This window comes from Podarcis bocagei (assembly GCF_964188305.1).
Source record: "Podarcis bocagei genome assembly, chromosome: 1".
NCBI classification, from domain to species: Eukaryota; Metazoa; Chordata; class Lepidosauria; order Squamata; family Lacertidae; genus Podarcis; species Podarcis bocagei.
Window position 1 is genome coordinate 120,572,772 of NC_138125.1, and position 21,004 is coordinate 120,593,775.

The window sequence follows — 21,004 nt, forward strand, 5'->3', positions numbered from 1 at the left end:
GAGGTCCGTTCTTAACCTGAAACTGTTCTTAACCTGAAGCACCACTTTAGCTAATGGGGCCCCCTGCTGCTGCCGCACCGCCAGAGCATGATTTCTGTTCTCATCCTGAAGCAAAGTTCTTAACCCGAGGTACTATTTCTGGGTTAGCGGAGTCTGTAACCTGAAGCGTATGTAACCTGAAGCGTATGTAACCTGAGGTACCACTGTACCTCGGCCTCCACTGAGGGTAGAACAAAACGCTGTGTGTATGCAGCCTAGGCCTCCATTTCCCTAAGTTTCAAATAAAAGTTTAGCCGCGTGATAAAGCTGCTTTCATGGGAAGCTGACCATGCAGAATCCCAAAGTTCTCCCCTCTCCTGTAACAATCCCAAAAGGTAGGCTTCGTGGCTTGAAGTGTTGGCTTAACCTTTGCTTTTCTCCTTGCCCTCTAAGTAGCAGCCATCTGTTACAGAAAGCAGCTACCTCTGGCAACCCCTGCCGAGTATGTGTAACCCACTGCCGTACATTGCCTTAACAAAGCTGTACATGCTCAGTGGGAGAAGCAGGGAGCAGGCCCACTGCAGGCACCTAGCTCATTAGCTCAGAACAGTTTGGACGGTGCCTGTTGTCTCCTATTTGTAAAGCCCTAAACCCTTAAGGACAAGGTCAGGACTGAGGTTTCCCTTAAAGTTTTAAAGCAACTTATGGATTTCCACAGAGCTGCAAATTCCTTGTTCTGCTGACGTTTTCTATCTTATAAAGGGCTGCAAGTTTTTAGTTCCTTATTGCCAATCTGAGAGAACTGCTGTGGAGCTGAGGTGACCCAGAAATAGAGGCCGTTTCCATTCCAGCCAAGAAGACATAACCCTAGAGACAAAACTTTGAAAGGATGGAGCTCTGTTTAAGTAATCTGATGACACTTAATGTAAAATTACATCGTCTATGCAACCTTTATGTACTGCTGTTTGATGTGGTATAGTTTCATGTTATGAATCCTTTGCTGCGAGTCCCTTCAGAGACCTCTGCAGACTAAAGGATGTTAAGAATCATACAAAATAAATACTTAAAATAGTTATACATGTGTGAATCCGTGCTGTGTGATTGAGAATTTTTGAATAAATGGAAGCAAGTCATTTCTCAAAACTTGGTCTCTGTGCTTTCTCCCCTTCTGTTTCTGGGTTGCATTTATGGCAGTAGGGCACACCATCTTACTGAGAGTTAGGAAGGTTTTATTTTCTTTTAAAAATCTTCCAGTGTATTGCAAGCAGGGGGAGAACAGATTTGGGAAATATGGATTAACTGCTCCACATATACATACCACTTGAAAATCAAAAGATTTGAAAACAAACCCTCAAACCATTTCCTTTTCATAACGGACTGATGCGGTTGAATATGCTAAGCTTTGTTTTCTGTTTATACAGAGTTAAAAATTTCATTGCCAAAGCCAACAGGAAACACTGTCCAATCCAAAGCATGTATACTCAGACAAAAGTAACATTTAATGCAGTGGGATTTACTTTCATGTTCAGGACCACAGTCTTAGAAGACAAATTCCTCCCCAAAGGTACCTCAGTAGAAATATAGCATGTATTAACAGTAGTTTATAAGGCTGGGTACAATTAAAATGCAATTAATAAAAAACATTTGCCATATGTTAATAAATAGTCATACGAAAAAAATAAAAAAATAAAACGAGAGCGATCAAGGCTATGTTTTTCTATTTTGTTTGCTCTTCTCTGCAGAATATACAGTATTAAATTATTTCATGATCGTAAGAATTAGTCCAAAGGAAATATGTGGGGACTGCATCTTTAAATGGAGGGCTGGGGTTCCCCCATCACCAGAGAGGAGCCCAGAGGTGCCTGAATAGGGTTCAGTGAGCAGATCGGGAGAAACAAACTCAACAGGACAGGATATTGTAATGAGAGCTGCATAAGTAAGGAAAGGAGAACCTTTCCAGTCACATTTTTTTCAGCCATTGTGTTGCGGGGGGGGGGGAGGCAGTTGTGTTTTGTGATCCTATCCCTACAGGATCAGACTGAAACTAAGGCGATTTCTTAATTTAACACTTGTGGAAGTATTAAGTTAAAATCATGAGCACCCAACTGGAAGCAAAGAGAACTTGCAGCGTGTGACTATCCACAATGCAAACAATAGCATCCTATTCACCAGGCTGCAGTGAGTAGAAACCCCAACATCCCACGCCTGTCGTGGACTTGTGGGTTTGATCTCCATGAGAGGTAGTGTATTCATGTTCAATAGCGCTAGTCTCACGTTCATTGTCAGGCGAATCTTTAAAAACACCCCCCACAACTTTCTCTGTAGAAACTAAATGTCCAAAAGAATAAAATAAAACCTATTTCTCAAAAAATCATCAATGGACTTTCTTCTGGCTGGTTCCAGTTCCTTTTGACTTCTCTTCTCTTTGTTTGCCAACGATATGCCGATGAGACTTTTTCGAATAATCAACTTTGGTCCATCCGCCTTCACCAACTTTGCTTCCCTCTTCCTCTTCTATTTTGGGTTTGCTTTCAGTTTTCAAAGGCATCCCTGGGATCAACTTGGGCTGCTGGGGGTAATGAGGAGACTTCCTGTCATGTGACCTCGATGAGTGTTGACTGTACGTTGGCTGGGAATGCCTGCGGAATTTCTCTGGGTTCCTAGCAGCTGCCTGAGCACCCCCCGAACCCTTTGCAAAGCGCCTTCCATTTCCTGACACACTACGAGAGTCGCCACTGTGGTAGCTGTGCCGGCTTTTAGTTTTGGACCTGTCTCTTTCCGAAGGGCTATCTGAAGCTGCGCTGGAGGTGCTGCTTCCCTTTGAGTTCAAATGCAGCGATGACAAATACGGTGTAGGAGACGATCCTCTCGACTGACTCAGAGAAGTGATCTGATAGGTTACAGGAACCTGGGTCCGTCTCACGGCGGCAGCGTAGGTGCCTTGGTCCTGAAGGTACGGCAAAAAACCGTTAGGGCTGTGAGGGCGGGAACGTTGGAGAGAAGGGCTGCTGGTCACTCGGCGCAGTTTCAGTGCATTCATCCATTGGGCATCAATACCTGAAAGAAAAACAGAGGGCATCAATTTTGAATTCTAGGTGATGGATTTCCTTCTGAGGAAGCACCAAAAGTAAGGGCTGTCCATGACTTCGCATAGTTGCTGGTGTCTTGTTATCTGTGGGCTGCCTGGCCATGTCACAGTCTGACAGGCAGGGCAGTTGGTTCGCCGGTTGGAGAGAGAAAGAGAGAGAGGCTTAGCTCACTTGCAGTTAGTTTCTTTATGAAGGGAAGCAAAACAAAGAATTTACAGAGATTTCTAATGGGTAAGGGAAGCGGGTGGCGCTGAGGGTTAAACCACAGAGCCTAGGACTTGCCGATGAGAAGGTTGGCGGTTCGAATCCCTGCAACGGGGTGAGCTCAGTCCCTGCGCCTGCCAACCTAGCAGTTCGAAAGCACGTCAGTGTGCAAGTAGATAAATAGGTACTGCTCTGGCGGGAAGGTAAATGGCATTTCTGTCTGCTGCTCTGGTTCGCCAGAAGCAGCTTAGTCATGCTGGCCACATGACCCAGAAGCTGTACGCTGGCTCCCTCGGCTAATAAAGCAAGATGAGCGCCGTAACCCTAGAGTCGGCCACAACTGGACCTAATGGTCAGGGGTCCCTTTACCTTTACTAATGGGTAAAACTGTCTAAACAAAGACGTTGTTTGGACTGGCTTGCAGCCCCTCATTAGCACTCTCTAGCACTCGGTATCAGCTTTCTCTCTCTGTGATTGCTTGTTACAGCAACCTACATGGGATTCCCTCTGTGTCTGCCTGGCTTGCTGTTCGGCAACAAGCAGCTACAGCCACCTCGTTCTAGGAGTGGAAGGAGAAGGCAGGCTGTCAGTAGAGAAGCTGTCAGGCGGCAGGGTCTTTCTCCTCTCTATCGTCGCTGCCTGTGCCTCCATCCAAACTAGGAACCTCATCCCCCTGTCCTGTGCTGGGGCACCTGTCTGCTCCCATCTCTTCGCTGTCCCTCAAGCCCCCTGCTTCCAGCACTTCCCAGCTTGTCCTCGCCTGTGTGACTGGTGTCCCACCATCAATCGCCAGGTTCGAAATCCTCTTCCTCTGCATATTCCCTGTGGGGCTCTTGGTTGGGCAGATTCCACCACTCTTCCTCATGCAGCTAGTCTCTGACAGGCCATCAATCAGCCCTTTTCTTATAGCGGGCTGCCAATGTGCTTGGGGAGCTGTGTTGTTAGCCCTTTTACTTCCAAGGAGACTGCAGTCACTGAATAATGTCAACGCATGTGTTGAGAATACTCTTAGGAAAGTTGGTTCTTTCGGCAGGATTTAGCATTCAAAGACATAGCCTCCATTGCTCAAACAATTCCAAGTGTTTATAACTGTGCAATGCCCGTTTATGCACCCTTCGAATTAGGCAGATCCTATATACAAATTAGTAGATACAACTGTACACTAAAATACACGACTAAACAGTACACACTTATTTTTAAAGCTCTTCTGCCTTTATTCATTGACTTGACAGACTTCTAGCTGTTTGTACTATCTGCAGTTAAGGGACGCAGGTGGCGCTGTGGGTTAAACCACAGAGCCTAGGACTTGCCGATCGGAAGGTCAGCGGTTCGAATCCCTGAGACGGGGTGAGCTCCTGTTGCTCGGTCCCTGCTCCTGCCAACCTAGCAGTTCAACAGCATGTCAAAGTGCAAGTAGATAAATAGATACCGCTCCGGCGGGAAGGTAAACGGCGTTTCCGCTGCTGCTCTGGTTCGCCAGAAGCAGTTTGTCATGCTGGCCACATCACCCGGAAGCTGTACGCCGGCTCCCTCGGCCAATAAAGCAAGATGAGTACCGCAACCACAGAGTAGGTCACAACTTGACCTAATGGTCAGGGGTCCCTTTACCTTTACTATCTGCAGTTAAGTTTTTGTCCATTGAAATAAGCTACAAAGTTGATATGTCAGGAAAGCTCTGATCCAATGGATGCTGGAAAACAACTCCAAAGTTCTTAGTAAGTGTGAATATGGACACATTTCTCCGAGAAAAGGGCATTTTAGAGAGATGCCTTCGTTTCTTGTTGAGTGAATGGGATGAGCTAATGGGAGTGTGTTTTCTGAAACAGATATTAATGTCTTGTTTTGTTTACTTATGTCCTTCCTTCAACACTCTGCATCATTAAACTTACTGGAATTTAAACTTACTAGAATTGGATCTGCTCCGAGGGTTGCCTTCTGAGTTCGGGAGCGATGTCTGTATTTTAAGCTGTATTGACTTCACCTCATCTTGAAGCTTCACTTTACTCCATTCCACTGGCTGGATATGTCTGGTGGATTTTGGAGTTCTGACAATGCTCTGTTCAACAAGATATTCAGAAGCAAAAAAATAAAGACCCTCATCGCAGTCATGCAGTGTTTGTTCAGACGCTGAACTTAGGATTGTGACATTGATGATACCATAAATTCTCATGCTGAGTTTGTTTAATATCCTCTTTTAGTTTGGCCGCAAAGAATTTTTTTCAGTTGTGCAACCAATCTGGCGGCAAATTACGCTTTATCCCCCCCCCACGCCCAAAATAGTGTACTGAACAAGGGCAAGATTTTAATGGCTGCCTTTTAACAGAACCGTTTAGTAATTATGAGATCATGTAGTGCTTCAAGTAAATAATCTTTTCTGCCAGAAGAGGTAGGCACTAAGGAGGTATTGTTGCTGAGGTTCCCTTATGGTAGCTTGCCTATAGTGGCTAGCTCTTTAATCCTGCTGTCAGGCTCTGAGACCTGTGAGGAGCTACAGTCTGAAAGGAACCTAGGGTTATTCTTCCTGTTAATAGAAAGCTACTGTTCTTCACTTCTGAGGCAGGCGAGGTCCAGAATTTTCCTATATCGCTCTCTCACTGCTTGAATGCATGCCACAGGACAGAGCTGAAATTTCAATTATTAGCCTCAGTGTGAAATATCCCATTGGTCTTTAAACACTTTTTTTTTTGTAAGTATCCAAAAAATCTACTCATACAAAGGCTAATTTCCATCCTATTATACATAGCTAAATTGCTTCTAGGTTTTATTTTATGTTTTCCCTCTTGCCCTTTCCCTTCTCCTGTTGTTCCTCTGCTCTGCTAATTAGCGTTTTGCCAAAAAGGTAAGAAAGATTGTCTGTTCAACAAACACCACCTACACCAACCATTACTCAAAAGGAAGAGAAAAGAAAGGTATGTGTGTGCATATATATATATATATATATATATATATATATATATATATATATATCACACTTAAGGAAGCAAGCTTTCCCAGCTAGGAGTCTGGGTGTGATTTCTGAAGATGGCATTCAAATTCGCATGAGAAGTTGGCAGTTTAAAATTAATTACAGTATTTGGCGTTGACTACAGTGGGCAAGAAAGTTAAGGCATGTCAGCTCCTTATTCTGAAACCCTACAGGCAAAAGGAGTGGGATGGCTCCCCACCCACCCACAACACTTACCTCATAAGTAACTAAACATTCCACAGTCTGATCGTCTTCTATTCCCACAATCCATTTCTCCATTACAAATGGTGGCTGCAAAATAAAAATAAATGAAAGAAACATTTTTGTTTTCTGCCTCATTGTGCGAATCAATTTCTATGCATCCATCCTCTGTCCTTCAGAAAGAGTGAAAACAAGCAAACACAGAAACTGTGTCAAATGACTAAATAAATACAAAAGTACAAATCTTAGCACACGATGTCTTGTTTGGCCTGCATGTCTTCCATGATTTATTTTCATCTTTAGGCATTTCATTTTTTGTCATGCTTTTATTGTTTTCTATGCAACCAACTGACCGATTCATTTCATACTGTATACTCATTGCTGGTTAGAAGTTTAGTCATAGGCATATGCCCTTAAAAATAAGTTTACAGTAATATCTCCGCGAATGTCCGCCGCATCCAGTGTCCATTCAGGCGAACGTCCGTAGCAAACCTGGAAGTACCGGAATGGGTTACTTCTGGGTTTGCCGCTCGCGTGTGCGCAGACGCAGCACTTTGCCCTGTGTCCTTTTCAGCTAGCAGCTGGGGCTCCGGAACAGATCCCAGTTGCAAAACAAGGTACAACTGTACCAGGCTGCAGAAAACCTGCTTGGACTACTGCAATGCGCTCTACGTGGGGCTACCTTTGAAGGTAACACAGAAACTAAAATTAATCCAGAATGCGGCAGCTAGACTGGTGACTTGGAGCGGCCGCCAAGACCATATAACACCAGTCCTGAAAGACCTACATTGGCTCCCAGTACGTTTCCGAGCACAATTCAACATGTTGTTGCTGACCTTTAAAGCCCTAAACGGCCTCGGCCCAGTATACCTGAAAGAGCGTCTCCACCCCCATCGTTAAGCCTGGACACTGACGTCCAGTTCCAAGGGCCTTCTGGCGGTTCCCTCGCTGCAAGAAGCCAAGGGAACCAGGCAGAGGGCCTTCTCAGTAGTGGCACCCGCCCTGTGGAACACCCTCCCACCAGCGGTCAAAGAGAAAAACAACCACCTGACTTTTAGAAGACATCTGAAGGCAGCCCTGTTTAGGGAAGCTTTTAATGTTTGATGTTTTATCATGTTTTTAATATTCTGTTGGGAGCAACCCAGAGTGGCTGGGGAAACCGAGCCAGATGGGCAGGGTATATATAATAATAATAATAGTAAGTATTATTATTAGTGTTACTATTATGAATGAGCTCTAATATTAAGGCTTGGGGTCCAGACTTGCCCAAGCAGAAGGCCATTTGTGCAGCTGGGCTTTTCCCCACCCCTCCTCCTTACTGCAGACCCCTTCCCCTGACAGGCTACATCTTACACACTTTTCAGAAGACCCAACAGGATTTCAAACAATGAACACAACAATCTTTCTCAACCTGGCGCCTTCCAGAGGTTTTCGATTGCAGTCCACATCAGCCCCAGCTAGCACAGCCAACAGTCAGGGATGACGGGAGTTGCGGTCAAAAATATCAAGAAGGCACAAGGTTGTGGAAGGCTGGAAGAGGACACATTCAAATAGCAGGTTGAGTCTAGGGCTACTTCCACACCAGGCCCTTAGGGTGGAATTGCCATTCTTCAATCACTCCCCGTTTTTATGAGACACCCATAGAATTCCATAAACCACTCTATTGTCACCCTGTGTTTTCCTGCAGTTCTTCTGTCTTTGAACTAAACAAATAAAATTTAAAGATAACTGTCAGGGATGGTTCCCTGACAATAACGCCCTTTCCTAATCATTTCCCCCCCTGAAGAAGCGTTTTAGCATTAGTTGAAAGACTGAGTTTAAATAACAAACAGGCTGATAATATGAAATGAACATACAGGAAAAACAGTGCAATTTTTCGAATTGTGTGGAAAACCAGTGGAAAAGCCATTATTATTAGTCCAGAAGCAGTTTTCCTAGAATAGCACATTTCTACCATGAATCTGCTGTGGGTTTTTCCCTTCATAAAATGGAAGGAACCTGGCCACACCTCATAAATCCTGGTGATTATAGGCCTGGTTCAAGACATCTTCCCACTAAATATACCTGTTTTATTTCCCCATTTTAATAACATAAATTGCTGCCAAAGGCCAACACTTTATTTTCCCAGCGCACCTTGATGAACACTCTTCTCATTTAGAACTTGTCTGTACATTGTCTGATGTACGATATACCTTGTTACGGAACCAAGAAATCACACACTTTAATTGTAATATCTTAAGCGTGCCATCGCTTTCTTATTACCATGACTGAAAAGGTAATGTTAACAGGGGGAAAAAATCTATTGTGATACAAATGTGGGAAGGGGTGGGGGGGGGTCTTTAAAAGCTGCCAGCAGAATGAGTTTCTATAGGCACAAAAGTCTGCCGCTGTGGTATTTTAATACCTTTGTTCGAGATCTAGGCAATCATGAAAGCTTCAAGCCCGTAAACAGAACCTTACCTTTGTCATCTTTAAAATCTCTGTGTCAGGTAAGTTAGTGTTAAATGTCACGTCTTTTATGTAAGTTATTGCAATCTCATCCCCATCTATTTCCATGTACATCTTCCATTTACAGTCCTGGCACGGAAAAGAAAATACAGAATATCAAAACTGGACACTGGAGCCATTGTGAATTTTTGTTGTCTCCAAGCAAAAAAATAAAAATAGAAACCCCAATAAATTAATCGATTTTATATTACAGTGGTGCCCCGCAAGACGAATGCCTCGCAAGACGGAAAACTCGCTAGACGAAAGGGTTTTCCGTTTTTGAGCTGCTTCGCAAGACGAATTTCCCTATGGGCTTGCTTCGCAAGACGAAAACGTCTTGCAAGTTTGTTTCCTTTTTCTTAACACCATTAATACAGTGGCAACTTGACTTCAAGGAGCAACTCATAGAACGCAGTGTACATAGTAGCCTTTTTTGAGGTTTTTAAAGACTTTGGTGATTTTTGAAGCTTTTCCAAAACTTCTTTTGCAGCCATTTGGTAAGTTAAGCTTTTAAAACTTTTTTGGGGGGTTTTGGATTTTGGGTTGGGGTGTTTGGAATTCAAGGACTTGGTGTTGGGAAGGGGTTTGCAAGAATCTGGAAGCTTGTGTGTTTTTTTCTGCATTTTTATGATTTTCTGTGACCACTGGACCACTCTGCTGTTTTTTAAAAAAAAATTCTGGATTTGAATTTCTGTGTGCTGGGTGGCTGGGGGAACAGTTGGGGAGGGGTTTGCAAGAATCTGGAAGCTTGTGGTTTTTCCCCCTGCATTTTTATGATTTTCTGTGACCATTGGGCCACTCTGCTGTTTTTTTAAAAAAATTCTGGGTTTGAATTTCTGTGTGCTGGGTGGCATGGGGAACAGTTGGGGAGGGTTTTGCAAGAATCTGGAAGCTTGTGGGGTTTTTTCTACATTTTTATGATTTTCTGTGACCATTGGGCCACTCTGCTGTTTTTTAAAAAAAATTCTGGATTTGAATTTCTGTGTGCTGGGTGGCTGGGGGAACAGTTGGGGAGGGGTTTGCAAGAATCTGGAAGCTTGTGTTTTTTCCCCTGCATTTTTATGATTTTCTGTGACCATTGGGCCACTCTGCTGTTTTTTTAAAAAAAATCTGGGTTTGAATTTTGAAATGCTCTTTACAGTATGTGTGACTTTAAAGAGCACTTAATAAACTCTTGTTGTACCAAATTTGGCTTTGTTTGGACTTTTTTTGACCATAGGAACGCATTAATTGATTTTTCAATGCATTCCTATGGGAAACCGTGCTTCGCAAGACGAAAAATTCGCTAGGCGAAAAAATTCGCGGAACGAATTAATTTCGTCTTGCGAGGCACCACTGTATCTTAGGAACTGAAGCATCCAAACTCCATTTTAATGTGAAATAATCCTTACTTGTCAGCAAGAGGGGTTCTTAAATGGGTTTGGGGACACTCCTTATCCCCAAACAACACCGAAAGGTCAGGGGTTTAATCTGAAATTCTTTTAAAAAAAGGTAAAGGTAAAGAAGCCCTGACAGTTAAGTCCAATCGCAGACGACTCTGGGGTTGCAGTGTGTCCGCAGACAGTTTTTCCGGGTGATGTGGTCAGCATGACTAAACCACTTCTAGTGCAATGGAACAAACCGCTGCGCAACGGGAGCTGACCCTGTCGCGGGGATTTGAACCACCAACCTTCTGATTGGCAAGCCCAAGAGGCTCAGTGGTTTAGACCACAGCGCCACCCGCGCCCCCCTGAAATTCCTACCACAGGATAAAAAGACAACCCGCTTTTCAGTAATTTAAAACTTAAACAGGTTGCCTTTCCCGCAGCGCTGCAAAGGGCCACAGTGAAATCTTTTTAATAAACTTCATCTTTCCGAATACGCTTCGTCTCTATATGTACATATAGCTTTAGCTGGCTCACAGCCACAAAGCACAAATTTGGAAGCCCTTCAAGTATTCTGCATCAGCAAGCAGGAAAATGTGGATTGCATGCAGGAAACAAGCAAGTCTCAAGAGATCAAAACTTAAGGACTTCTGTTCCACATATATGACAGCCTTTCTCAGACTAGTGCCCTCCAGCTGTTACTACAGCTCCCATCAGGCTCTGCCACAACAGGGATGCCAGTTGGAGCTGATGGTAGTTTTAGTCCAAGAGTAGCTGAAAGGAACCAGGTTGAGGAAGTCTGTTATCTGCAAATGTCACCCGAGTTATAATATTATTTACATCTGCACCTGGAGCATGTTTTCCTAAAAGGATCAGAGAAGCCATTTGAACTACACACATTCAACAGGTGGTCTGTTATTTTGAGAGCAAGTGCTGAGAACCGTTTTAATAAGCGGTCTAGGAAAATTCATAGATTAACAGCAAATGGCCTTAAAACAAGGCATTTCAAATTATTTTCCATTTCTCATTAAGTCTTTATTTAATTCATGATTCCATTTCCCAGGAAGGCACAACAGAGTGATTAACAACAACAACAACAACAACTAAAAGAATTTCAAATCCAGCAGAGATAAATAAAAATATATATTCCTTCCTCTCAGCTGTTCAGGGCAACATCATTGGCCGTTCCACATTTTATCCCTATCACATCAGGATGTGGTGAATGGCTCAGCCACCCAAGGTGTTTCACCAATAGCCCACCCTGTCTTCAATCACATTTTACAGAGAAGTCAGACAATGCTGGTGACAAATAATTGTAGTCCACTGTTTTCTACGTTGATACCTCTTGTTTCTAAAGAACGATTAATAAAGAAGAAAAAGAAGGGGGGAAACCAGAAAGTTGCCACACCAGCAATCTAATGTGACCAAGGCTTTTGTGCCTTTAATTACATTGTGCATCATTCAGGCTTTGGGGGGTTTTTGTGCCTTTAATTACATTTTATTGCCTGTTTTCTGCTGATGGTGGAAGTAGGTATTAATGACGACTCAGGACTGACATTGGGGCAATTAGTTTCTTCAGCATTACTCCTTCAGCTGTGATCAACAGGAAGCAATGAAATGAAAAGAAGAAGGAAAGAGGAACCTTTTAATTAACATTAGGAAGGACTTGTGAGAAAACATTACAGAGGGGCCTTGGCCACTGGGAAGGGCATTGATATAGCACTGTATTAAAAGCTGTGGGTAACCAATGTTTTAAACCTGCGTCCAGCTAATTATAGAAAAGCAACCCCTTAGCATCACTAAAGAGTTCTGTGTGTGAAAACAACTTTAGCGATCTTCTAGCATGGATTCAAACCTAAATGTCCTTAGTCCAAGTCCTACAACCAGCACACCAAACCTGCTCTTTTTGTGCACGGTACAGCAAAGAAAAACAGGACATTGAGAATAAATTTTTACTATATAATAATTATATTTTTTTATTTATACCCCGCCCTTCCCAGTTGAGAAAACCGGGCTCAGGGTGGCTAACAACAAATTTAAAACACTTAATTGTAGAAGCAGCATAAAATACAGTATAAAAACACAAATAACAATAAAATTCAAAGTTCAAAAAACAATTTGGGGGAAATCCATCTAATAAGCATTAGATAGTCACCAGGGCTAGCTGGTGGAATTAGTCCTACTTGGGCCAGCGAGGAGGCCAGGGGAGAATTAGCTGTGGGGTCTCAGAGCGGGTAATCTTCATAAAAGGGGAGGGGGAGGGAAGAGAAGGGAAATAAAAGATCAGGCTGAATTCAAATTAAAGGCCAGGCAGAATAGCTCTGTCTTACAGGCCTGACGGAAGAAGGTAAAATCCTGAAGGGCCCTAGTCTCATGAGACAGAGCATTCCACCAGGTTGGAGCCATCACTGAAAAGGCCCTGGCCCTGGTGGAGGATAGTCTGACTTCCTTAGGGATATATATATCCTTAACAAATGCTAAAATGGCAATGAAAAGACATTCCACGTGATTTAACAGAGAAGGCCATGTTTTGTATTGAATCCCTGTATAGTGGTACCTCGGGTTAAGTACTTAATTCATTCCGGAGGGCCGCTCTTTACCTGAAACTGTTCTTAACCTGAAGCACCACTTTAGCTAAGGGAGCCTCCCGCTGCTGCTGCGCCGCCGGAGCACAATTTCTGTTCTCATCCTGAAGCAAAGTTCTTAATCCGAGGTACTATTTCTGGGTTAGCGGAGTCTGTAACCTGAAGCGAATGTAACCTGAAGCGTATGTAACCCGAGGTACCACTGTAAAATGTTCTTATTCCTAAGTCCATGCAGTTGACATAAATATAAAATATTTGGGCTCTTATTCATTATTGTTTTGTCATATGTTTTTGGTTTTTTAAAAAATCAGTTTCAGCAAAACTTTAAGCAGATGGACCAGTCTTCTTTCTGTATGGGAATAACCCATATTAACTTGTATCACTGTAGTCATGATAATTAGGCATAGCTGCCAGAAAATGACCCCAGCTACTTCATGACTCTTCAGGGGCCTTGCTGCTGTATCTGCCGTCAAGAAAGGCTTTCGACTCTGGTTAGCATTGACCCGTTACTTCTTAAGGAGTCAGCCTAAGGACAAATATTTAGGGGAATCTATAATTAAGCTACATTGCTGCCAGCATATGACAGAGCAGTACCATTTTGGAAGTTTAATATAAGATTACATAATTAACTATATTCAATTTAGACTTGGTTATATGTGTTCACTTTTTAGTCCCCTTGCTTTCCATTTTTATCTTGCGCGCCCTGAAACCCTGCACGTGAGCTCAAATATATATATTTTCCCCCTGTACGGTATCTCTACATCAACCCACAAGCTTCAATACATCTCGAAACGAAAAGCGGCAGGCTATGGCTACTTGACCCTCAATGGTTTCATGTCACAGGATGGTCTACTTTACAGTGGCAAAAATACAGAAATTCAGATACATATAAAATACTGTAACTTGACCTTGCTCCTCAGGAGATGAATAACAGGCAATGGTACAGCGACCATAGTTAATTTTACTGTGCTGGGAAATGGCGCTATCGCTAGAAAGAGCTTGGAGCAGAAAGAATGTAAATGTTTTGCAAAGATGTTGTTGAGAATTTGGAAAATGGAAAACAAGTGCTCAGCAGAGTCACTGAATATGTGGTAAGATTAAAAACAAAACAGAATCTAAGACCTGAAATAATTAGAGGTCCTCTGTTAAGTTGCAGTTATAGCCCCAGGTACAACCTGAAATATGTAGCCTCAGTGGTGTAGCCTCAGTTGCCAGTGCCCAGGGCGGGCATGCATACACTGGGCAGGGAACTCCAGCCCAGTCCTTGCTGCCGATGGAGCAACCCCACCACCACCAGAGCAAAGTGGGACCTTGCAGGGGGGAGCCCGGCCAGCCAATACAGCCCTTGGTGGGCAAAGAGGAGCACTGGGGGCGCATGGTTTGCACCCCCTCAAGAATTGTGCACCCAGGAGCCACGGTCCCCCCAGCACTGCCCATGCTATGCCCCCGAGCACAGTGCAATCTTAACCATGTTTCCTGAGAAGACACCCTGGTTACAATAGGAACTTACCCCCATGTGTGGCCACCTGTGGCCCTTGAGATGCTACATTGCAACTCTCCTCATCTTTGACCATTGGTCTTACTGGCTGGGCATGACTGGAGTCCAGCAACGACTGGAGGACCACAGCTTCTCTGTTGTATGTTAACACAGACACACCTTCCACGAAAGCATCATACAGCTTATCAGAAATTAAATCTGCCATCCTGTGGTTCCTCGGAAGGTGTCCCAGGATACAGCAGGACTCCCTCTCCATTGGAGAAAAAGCTCCAACAAGAGAGAAGGAGATCCTGCCTTCCCACTGTTGCACAAGCTTACTACACCCTGGCTCTGTGGGAATCTTTAGGGATGCGAGGGAGGATATATTGTCTAAGATATCCTATCCCAGGGGTCTGCAACCCGCGGCTCCGGAGCCGCATGTGGCTCTTTTACACCTTTGCCGCGGCTCCGGGGCGGATACTAGCGAGGGGAGGAGGCGCATTGTGCGCCCCAACACTCCCCCACTGTGGCAGGCACTGTACTGGCTGTGATGTCGCATGGGGGCGGTGCGTGCGTTAGTCACGCACTCTCCCGACGTCACCTTCCCGCCCGCCCGCTACATTGTAAGGGGCATGTACGCTGGTCACTGTTTTGAAGGGGAGTGAAGAACACACACACACAAAAAGGTAACTTGTTAATTTAACGTTTATTTCTATGAGGAGGAGTAATTCTGAGGGGTCAAACAAAGAAATAATTAAAAAGTGACAAAAAAGTTATTTTTATAATGACGAGTTTTGCGGCTCCCAATTTTTTCCCCTTCGGAAACGGGTCCAAGTGGCTCTTTTTGTCTTAAAGGTTGCAGACCCCTGTTCTATCCCAACTTGTCTTTACAAGTTCCACAAAATCAGCAGAGTTAACATTCCCCTTTTTTTAAACACACGCACAGCAGATAGCCTGTCAGACTCGTTAGAGTCTCTGTAAATATTTCCTGGTATTTTCCCTGTTTAATCCCTCCTAAAATAAGACCCTACACAGTCTTCTGTATAAAACATTTACTCACAAGTAATCATCTGTTCACACAAAGGTTCCCAGAAGGCAGACTTAAAAGGTTATAACATAGTTTAAATGTGGATCTCCTTATGGGAGAAAGCCCCCTTTTCCTTCTCTTGGCCTGGAGCCAAGGGTGCATCTTAGTAGTGCTGTTGTTAAGATGGCATTGATAGAGACAAGAGGAGACAAGATGGTCGCCAGCCTGTGGTTCTGGTTCTTTCTACTCCATCTCAAGTTACACATAAGAAGTTTCATCTCAGTCCTGGAAAGCAGGAAGTTCTGGCTGGAGGACTGAGACAACCTTCATGTCTACTCTAGCAATGTTGTGTTTGACTGCATCTGATTCTTACATCCCACAGGCTCTATTGGCCAATGCTGGTAAAGCCAAAGGGGGGGGGGAGAGATTGGGGCACGTCCAGGGAGGAAAGGGGAAGGGCTTGGACCCCAAGCCTTCCTGATCACCTGACACCTACCCCACCTCTGAGCTAGAGAGAGGTTTAGAGAGAGGCTCAGAAGCTAGCATAAATCTCTCCTGATTTCTCTCCCCACTGTTTCTATTGGTAGGGAGACAAGTTATTTTAAAAAATAAAATCATGAAAAAGGATGGAGGAGAGAAAGAGCATTTCTCTGCACTGCCGGCAAAAACCCAGAAGGACTTTGTGCAAGGCTATTCTTCACAGGGCCTACCTCCTGCATTACGACTGCAGCCTTAGTCTAAGAAACAATACTCAGAAACAACAAAATCACATTGAAAAGAGTTTGCTAATTGAAGAGAATTTCACATGGAAGAATGGAAGTTATACAGTGGTACCACGGGTTAAGTACTTAATTCGTTCCGGAGGTCCATTCTTAACCTGAAACTGTTCTTAACCTGAAGCACCACTTTAGCTAATGGGGTCTCCCGCTGCCGCCGCACCGCCGGAGCACAATTTCTGTTCTCATCCTGAAGCAAAGTTCTTAACCCAAGGTACTATTTCTGGGTTAGCGGAGTCTGTAACCTGTATCATATGTAACCTGAAGCATATGTAACCTGAGGTACCACTGTAATGTTTTGTTTGTTTTATAGGTTCGCAAAGTTTCCCCATCATTTCTCACAATTCAGACTAAAAAACTACAGTTGCTACTTAGCAAAAACTATATGTAAAGCCATGATGTAAAAACCATGGCATCTCTTACTCTGACAGTTTAAACAGATCTGATAGCCTCATTCTATTAAAAATGGACCAGAAGCAGCGCTGTCCATTAGTTCTTTAGATCCAGAAGAAGGAGCTGTGGGTCGCTGACCCCCTTTGACCCCTGCTCTCCTGTGCCAAAGAACTATTGTGCATAATGATTTCACCCTTCATGAGCTATGAGACAGAAGAGGTGCAGCAACAGAGATTGGTTGCATTTATTCACGACGCTAAGCCATGGTTTAGGGCTATGTGGCTGAGCCAGAATTAGCTCAGCTGGAAAAGAAGAAGAAGGGTTTTTTTAAAAAAAGAATCCCAGCTTAGCGTTCTGTTCAAAGCAGAGATCATGGTTTAAAACAATCTTTGGCCATTTTCAACACAAGCCAACTTCAAATCATGAGTCATGAAGCGTGCATGTTTAATTAGGCAGAGTTGTTTTATCTCTGGTTCTAATGTAAGATGAAAGCCAAAATCCTCATACTTTGTGTTAAGTTGTGGGTGAACATATCAGACAACACAGCAATTCTTCAAACAGCTCTTGTTTATTCAGAGGCCAGAACAGAACTGAACTGAAGGGTTCAGTCAGCCTGCTTATATAGAGCTCCAGTACAACGTAACTGTAACAATTTTCTAAAACTATCCAATCACTGAACGTCACTTTCAATCCCTTATTTGCATAACTATCTACAGTATCCCCCTGCTGGCCCAGGGTGAGAACTTCAGTACATAACACTTCGGAACCAAACAACCTACAAGAGAAGCCCATGAGGAAATGTTGCTTTCCTCAACCTCATCCATGCAGTGGTAAACCGTGGTTTACCATGCTGTGTGAACGATTATTAGCCTCCCTCACATTATTGTATGTGTTACTAAGGTAGGAAGCAGAATACTCCGCAAAGCAGTATTATTTAATTATTTAATATAGACATTTGTATTATATCATTATTTAATATTGAAAGAAGCTAGGAAATTATGTCATCTATGAAATCCCATCCTAATTGCCAAAGGCCTCAAGACAGAAGCTTGTAGAAGCAAATTATACATCATGACATTCTTTAAAATCTGAGGAAGCAATTGTGCAAAGCAATAATAATAAGACAAACACTAAAACCAACTGAAAATTCTGGAGATTTTGAAAGTGGCTGTGGAAGGAGAAAGCTATTATGAAATATTATCCCCTCCACAAATGATCAAATCTGTACTGGTGGTGAGGCTTTTAAAAACTCAAGGTGCTTCCTGAACACAGTGACTTTCCCTCACATACATTATCTAAACCCCAGTGTGAAGTCATAGAATTTGGTAAAATAAGTACAGTGGTACCTCGGGTTAAGTACTTAATTCGTTCCAGAGGTCCGTTCTTAACCTGAAACTGTTCTTAACCTGAAGCACCACTTTAGCTTATGGAGCACAATTTCTGTTCTCATCCTGAAGCAAAGTTCTTAACCCGAGGTAATATTTCTGGGTTAGTGGAGTCTGTAACCTGAAGCGTATGTAACCTGAAGGTACCACTGTAATATTTTACGTTGCAGAAGATTCATAACTTTTTTTTGAGGTGTGTGTGGGGGGGAGGAATAATCAGTTTTGAAGGAGGCCTATATTAAAATATGAATTTTATAAATTAGAACGTATTATTATTCTTTAATTCAAGAATTACAGCAAACTAAAGGAGAAACAGAAAAGGAAGATAAATGAGAGGAAAAAATGGAAGTGCCATCATAGCAGGCCACTGGGTATTGAAAAATATAAGATGTAATGTAAGATAAAACAAACATGGGGGAAAGGAATAGCCTGATCATGCTGGTATTAAAAGTCGTAGCATGTTGATAATTTAAGCTCCCAGTAGCTCCTTTACATTCTCTGCTATTATCTATCTCAGCTGCTGAAACCTGCTGTTTTAAAGGCAATAAGAGTTGGAACTTCTATAGTGTGAGCACCTGGGTTATTTATCATTAAGGCTAACTCTGCTACACTACATTTTATTATGCCCGATTTAAAGGGAGATAACACAAGTATGGTTAATTTGCTTCTCTTCTTTATATATAGTGTCATGACCCACCACTGCTTTGTCCCAGGAGAGAGAGAGAGAGAGAGAGAGAGAGAGAGAGAGAGAGAAGAAAAGGGAAATAGATAGAGAGATTTAATAATAATAATAATAAATAAATAAACGATAAAAACCCTAAAAAAAAAAAAGAAAACTGCAAGAAATTCTCCCTCAAAATTCCATCAATAACCTCTTGTAGCGTGTTTAGGGTTGCAGGGTCTGGAACTAAGAATGTTTTAATCTCTTTCAGCAAAACAATGTCTCATAATGATGTACAGGACTATTGCTGTACTGATGAAGAATCATACATAATTCAGCACCTTTCACTTGGCACCACTGTGATATCCTCATTAGTAGTGGCTCACGGTGGCTGTCAGATGGTGTCCATGCGAACGCAGGCATTATATTGTCTTTGAGATCTGCAGCTGCTTCCATGACACTGCCAGTATATAAAAACATGACGCCAGTTTGTTTTATTTAGTGCTAAACCTTCCAGTTTGTAAAAACAAGGCTGACACAGAGCCTGACATGAGGCAGTGAAAATAATTAGCTCTCATTTTCTCAGCCTCCTATTTCCTTCTCCCCGCTGTGTTCCCTTTCCACTAAACCACCACATGTCAGTCGAAATGGGAGGCAATTAGTGGGCTCATTTCAGTCCCCACAACTGTGCTGAAAAGAAAGTATTTATGATGGCACAATGAACAGCTGAAAGATTAAATAACATTTGCCTTTTGAAAAGAAAATGACTTCTAGCTAAATGGGCAATTTTTGATTATTCTCAAACAAGCTTAGAGTAGTTTGGTCTTTTTTTTTTTGGAAAAAAAATACAAGAAAGGAAAATGAGTCATTTTTAGGTGAAAGAATCAAATAAAACTTGACACAGTAATGCAAATAACTGATGTTTTATTGCAAAATATGTAAATGTGTTATAGCCTTAACAATGGCCCCAGCCTTGGGTCAAGGGAGTCACTGCCAAGTGGAAACCAGGGAAGAGAGGGGTTGCTAACACAGCAGGGTGTTGTTGTTTTTCATTGGGTTTTTTTTGGGGGGGGAAGTGTTTGGGTTTTTTAAAACCCTGGTTTTAGGGAAGAGGTGTTTATTAAAAACGGTAAACAAATGGAGCGAAACATCAGTGTACGTAACTTACGGCTTTTCACTACTACAAAGGCTCCAGGAAACCATCCCAAATCGGTTGCTATTTTGGCCAAGGAGTACCAAATCAACCCCTCAAATGTAATTAAAACAGGCAGCGTTTTATTGTAGGGTGTGGGTTTTTTTGCTTTTGTTTTTTATTAAGAAAGAAAGAAATTATGCTTTGCTTGCTGTTCTCTTTTGTTTTCAAGTATTGTGAGGTAGAATTTATGCATAATAATGAATTGCTGAGGTACTAGAAATAGATGTTTGTCTCCAGCACTTTGCAAACAGCAGGTTTCAGTGGCTTAGACGGATGGAATTCTAAGACGGGAAATTATATTTCGAAAGGAGCTGCTGTGGCTTCAAGCTTGTCCACTGCCGAAGTGATTGCCAGAGCGGTATTTTGAAAGCCTCTTGGGCTTAAGCTCAGATTTGCTGCACACCAACCCAGAAGAGCTTCAAGTGTGTGTGGCGCCAATGGAAAAGCTGGGAAGCCAGTATTGTAGAACCATAGAATTTTAGAGTTGGACGGGACCATGAAGGGAATCTAGCCCAGGCTTCCTCCAGTTGTTTTTGGCCTACAACACCCATGATCCCTAGCTAGTAGGACCAGTGGTCAGGGATGATGGGAATTGTAGTCTCAAAACATCTGGAGGGCCGAGTTTGAGGAAGCCTGATCTAGTCCACCCCACCCCACCCCATTTTTTAAAGGTTGGTAGGAAGTTGTTGCTGGGTACAAATGTTCAGATACGCTGGACTCTGTGTTTCGAGTCAGGCTGCCTGTCATAAGCAGTATCATAAACGCAAGAATGCCAATACAATACCCATCTTTTTTCAAAGAATACCAGTGGATTTTTCTTGTAATTTGATATGTAGTTTTAAATCTTTAGATGTGCTTTTTTGAGAATCCAAGCTTTTGCCGCCATGCAATTAAACAACTCTATAGACACCTCTGTTTTTATACCAAGAGGTGTGTCAAATAGTGTGGTCTGGTGAGCCCTCAATTACTTCCTTTATAAAAGCTAAATTTAAATGAAATCTTAGTATTATCTTCAGCCCTCCTAGAATCGTATAGCTGGAAGAGTGACAAGAGTCCACCCCTTTGCCAACAATAGGAACATACAGTGGTACCTTGGTTCTCGAAAGGCTTAGTTGTTGAACAAATCGGCTCCTGAACGCCGCAAACCCGGAAGTAAGTGTTCCAGTTTGCGAGTGTTTTTCGGAAGCCGAACATCCGACACAGCTTCCGCTTGAGT

General features: G+C 42.9%; 1 protein-coding gene across 2 annotated transcripts; it reads right to left on the minus strand.

Annotated features, from left to right (window-relative positions):
* Nucleotides 1–1,434: 1,434 nt before the first annotated feature.
* Nucleotides 1,435–19,052, minus strand: LOC308580827 (mitogen-activated protein kinase kinase kinase 20-like). Of its 2 annotated transcripts, none has more exons than XM_081183033.1 (5): nucleotides 18,935–19,052; nucleotides 8,899–9,015; nucleotides 6,454–6,528; nucleotides 5,178–5,328; nucleotides 1,435–3,036 (listed from the first exon to the last, which is right to left on the minus strand). In XM_081183033.1, the coding sequence occupies exons 2-5, from the start codon at nucleotides 8,998–9,000 to the stop codon at nucleotides 2,354–2,356; spliced, it is 1,011 nt and encodes a 336-aa protein (XP_081039159.1). In that variant the 5' UTR covers nucleotides 9,001–9,015; nucleotides 18,935–19,052; the 3' UTR covers nucleotides 1,435–2,353. The 2 variants fall into 2 exon arrangements, with proteins under 2 accessions (XP_081039159.1, XP_081039160.1); XM_081183034.1 differs by lacking the exon at nucleotides 18,935–19,052 and adding an exon at nucleotides 15,412–15,854.
* Between the last annotated feature and the right edge of the window lie 1,952 nt (nucleotides 19,053–21,004).